Genomic DNA, 3,323 nt, shown 5'->3' with positions numbered 1-3,323 from the left:
ACTAAATGTAAGATAAACAAAGAACATTAATTAGAAGGCAACGTTAGAGCACTTAGCCAAATGTTGTAACTACAGCAAAGTAACCTAGCTATTCCCTAAAGCAAAATATGAGACTTGAATTTGAGACAAAGGCATTGGAAAAGTATTAGATATATAGATCAAATCTGTCTTCAAGGATGTTGCACCCACTGCTTGATCTGCTGCACTTGCATCCCGTAGCCAAAACATATCGAACAATAAACAACATAAAAGAAAGAAAAAGAGCCAGATCAGAACTAAATTTGTTTTAACTAAAAGAAGAAAAAGAAAGATAAATGATCATGCAAATCAAAGAGACGATAACTTCTGAAATATGTGGTAGCTATAATCCATTACGTACCTCAACAACAATTTTAACTCGTTCCAAATATTCGATGGAAACTCTTAAGCGTGAGGGCCACATGGACATAAAGTCGGTCGACCAAACTGTCAAATGATTGGAAAAATCTCTGTCCCCATGGTCTGATGAGGAAGAGAGAACCACAAACTACCCAGAAGCCTACTGCAAATCCCACTCCCATCCCAAGATACAATGACTTCAAAAAGCTGTCATCTTCGTTCCCTTCAACCAACTTTGGGTTGTGAGCTTCTTTCTTGTTGCACTTTATTGGAAGAGGAACCCCACAAAGTTGAGGATTGCCAACAAAACTCCAAGATTCAGAAGTCTGAATTTGAGTCCCTAAAGGGATTTGTCCAATGAAATTGTTGTATGAGAGGTTCAAAACTTCAAGAAATGATATATCAGAGATGGTTGGAGGAATTTCCCCGTAAAGCCTATTGTAGCTGAGATCAAGAGATTCCAAGTTTTTCAGATCTCCAATTTCTCTAGAAATCATTCCAGTCAAATGGTTTCGAGACAAGTTCAAGGACCACAATAGAGTCAAGTTAAACAACCCCTTCGGGATTTCTCCTGATAAATTGTTGGAAGAAAAGTCAACAATGTACCTTGACAATAAATCAGGGTAATTTAATTCCCTTCCCTTAGAAAATAAATTTGTTTCCTTATAGAAATAAAAAAAGGTCCATAAAGTTCTAGGATCAAACTGCATGATGTTATACAAGCATGGTGGTATGGATCCTGAGAGCTTGTTATCAGCAAGATCAATTACCATTAGAAAAGACATGTGGCACAGCTGTGTTGGAATATTGCCAATAAATTGGTTGGCCCTCACTTTGAAAACGACCAAATTTTGCTGCATTGTATTTGGCAAACCTCCTGAAAATTTATTTCGCTCAAGCGCGAGGTATTCCAAATTTGTCCAGTGTGATAAGTTTAACGAAAAGTTTCCAGAGAAACCATTATCACACAGAGACAACAAATGAAGATTTGTTAATAGAGCCATTGAGGGAGGAAGTTCACCATATAGCTTATTACCCCTCAAATTAAGGTAAACTAATTGTTTCCAACCGGCCCAGCAATCAGGGAGTGATCCACTTAAATTATTATGTGATATATCCAAAATAGACAGCATGTTTTCAGCCCTATTACTCTCTCTGGGGCATAGGAAGGCAGAAATGGATCCTGAGAACGAGTTATGAGAAGCTTGAATGTACATAACGTTTGCTGATATGTGAGGGAGGCCTCCGGTAAAATTGTTATAGTCCAAACGTATATCTCTTGAGTGAAGTGTCACATTGGATATGTCTCCACTGATGAAGTTGTTTGATAGGTCAACTTCATCAATGCTTGCTATGAAGCCCCACAATATATCTGCATCAATGTTTGAAATCTCTGATCTAGAGATTTGGAGCCTTTCTAGAGACCTTTGTGTATATAGCCAAGTTGGAAAATTAGGACCTAAGCTTGTATTTGCTGAAGAGAAATATTTGAGTTGAAATGGTGGCACCCAGTTAGGATCAAAGTCAAATTTAAAACTAGTTGAACTCAAAGCTAGTGATGCTAAGCTTGATAGGTTGGCAAAGTTCTTTTCTGAAAGGACACCTGACCAAGAATTGCCATCAATACTTAAAGATTTTAAGTTATGAAGCTTTCCAAGGCTTTTGGGAAGATTTCCTCTGAAATGATTGTGAGACAAATCTAAGGAAATCAAGGAAGAAAGGTTTCCAAGACATGATGGAATAGAACCATTCAACTGATTAAGATAGATTTCAAAATGCTGCAACTGTTCATGTTGGCAAATCCAATCAGGAATTGATCCCTCAAGATTATTTAAACTCAAATTTAAATGCTTGAGGTTTTGAAGATGGTGCAAGGCTTTTGGTAATTGACCATAGAAATTACATCCCAAAAGGTCGAGGTGATAGATGTTACTGGTAATATTAAAGAATGAATTGGGTATTGAGTTGATACAGTTGAAAGAAAGATCAAGAATTTCAAGTGATGTAAAATTGATATAATCAAGGGAAGGAAAATCTGTGAGTCCACAACCCCTCAAGTGTAACACAGAGAGTGAAGGAAGCATGGATATATGGTGGAGCCATTTGTTTTCATTTCCAATATCACTGTTAGTGAGGTCAAGATATTTCAAGGAAGAAAGTTGAGAAAGCCAATGAAGGTCATTGATGACTAAACCATTAACTGAAAAGTCAAGATAACGTAGAGCAACAGAAAAGCATGCTGACTGATTCGAATGGGTAGGAAGTGATTGGTTGTGAAATTTGTGAGCATCAAAAGGAGATTTGGAGATTTGGCATGGTGGCATACTCACAGTTTTGAAGTCATTGTGGCTCAGGTCCAAGTGGTTGAGGAATTCAAGTTGAAGCACACACAGATTAATGTCACCTCGCAATGTATGATTGAAAAGAGAAAGCTTTGTGACTCTTCCGGTCATGTTGTTGCAGTGAACTCCCTCCCATAAACAGCAATCTTCTTCGGTAGTCCAAGAAGAGAGTTGGTTATATGGATCAACCACTCCTTGTTTGAAGATTAAAAGCAGCTTTTTATCATTTTCATTGCAACTGATCACCCTGTTGAATGTTGTTGTAAATAGCAGAAACAACAAAACAGAGGAAATTTGTGAAGCGAAGCTAGCCATTGGGGTAAGTTTGAGAATAGTGGCCTCAACTTGAGAAGTCTTTGCATCATATGTATATATACTGGAAAATCAGAAACTACGTGGTAAATCTGCTGCAAGTCTTCTCATTCTCCTTTGAATTTTATGGGAAAAAAAAATATAATATTTATGAAGCATGAATCTTATACTATGAATTTTGCAATATGTCTGTATGATGGGTAAGGGAGAAGTGAAGCGTTGGGTGGCGTATTTATTGCAAGTGGGAAAGGGAGACTGATCGGCTTAGCCGCCGTTTGTCTTTGGTCCGCC

The 3,323-nt window shown here is 37.7% G+C and overlaps 1 protein-coding gene across 1 annotated transcript; it reads right to left on the bottom strand.

Annotated features, from left to right (window-relative positions):
* Positions 1-392: 392 nt before the first annotated feature.
* Positions 393-3,035, bottom strand: LOC114718974 (receptor-like protein EIX2). Its single transcript, XM_028904430.1, has one exon. It carries the CDS (start codon positions 3,033-3,035, stop codon positions 393-395), a length of 2,643 nt encoding a protein of 880 aa, XP_028760263.1.
* Positions 3,036-3,323: the final 288 nt, after the last annotated feature.

This window comes from Neltuma alba, unplaced genomic scaffold, assembly GCF_004799145.2.
Source record: "Neltuma alba isolate B1F8T4 unplaced genomic scaffold, ASM479914v2 tig00011881_pilon, whole genome shotgun sequence".
In the NCBI taxonomy this organism is placed as follows: domain Eukaryota; kingdom Viridiplantae; phylum Streptophyta; class Magnoliopsida; order Fabales; family Fabaceae; genus Neltuma; species Neltuma alba.
This window is presented reverse-complemented; position numbering and strand designations above follow the sequence as displayed.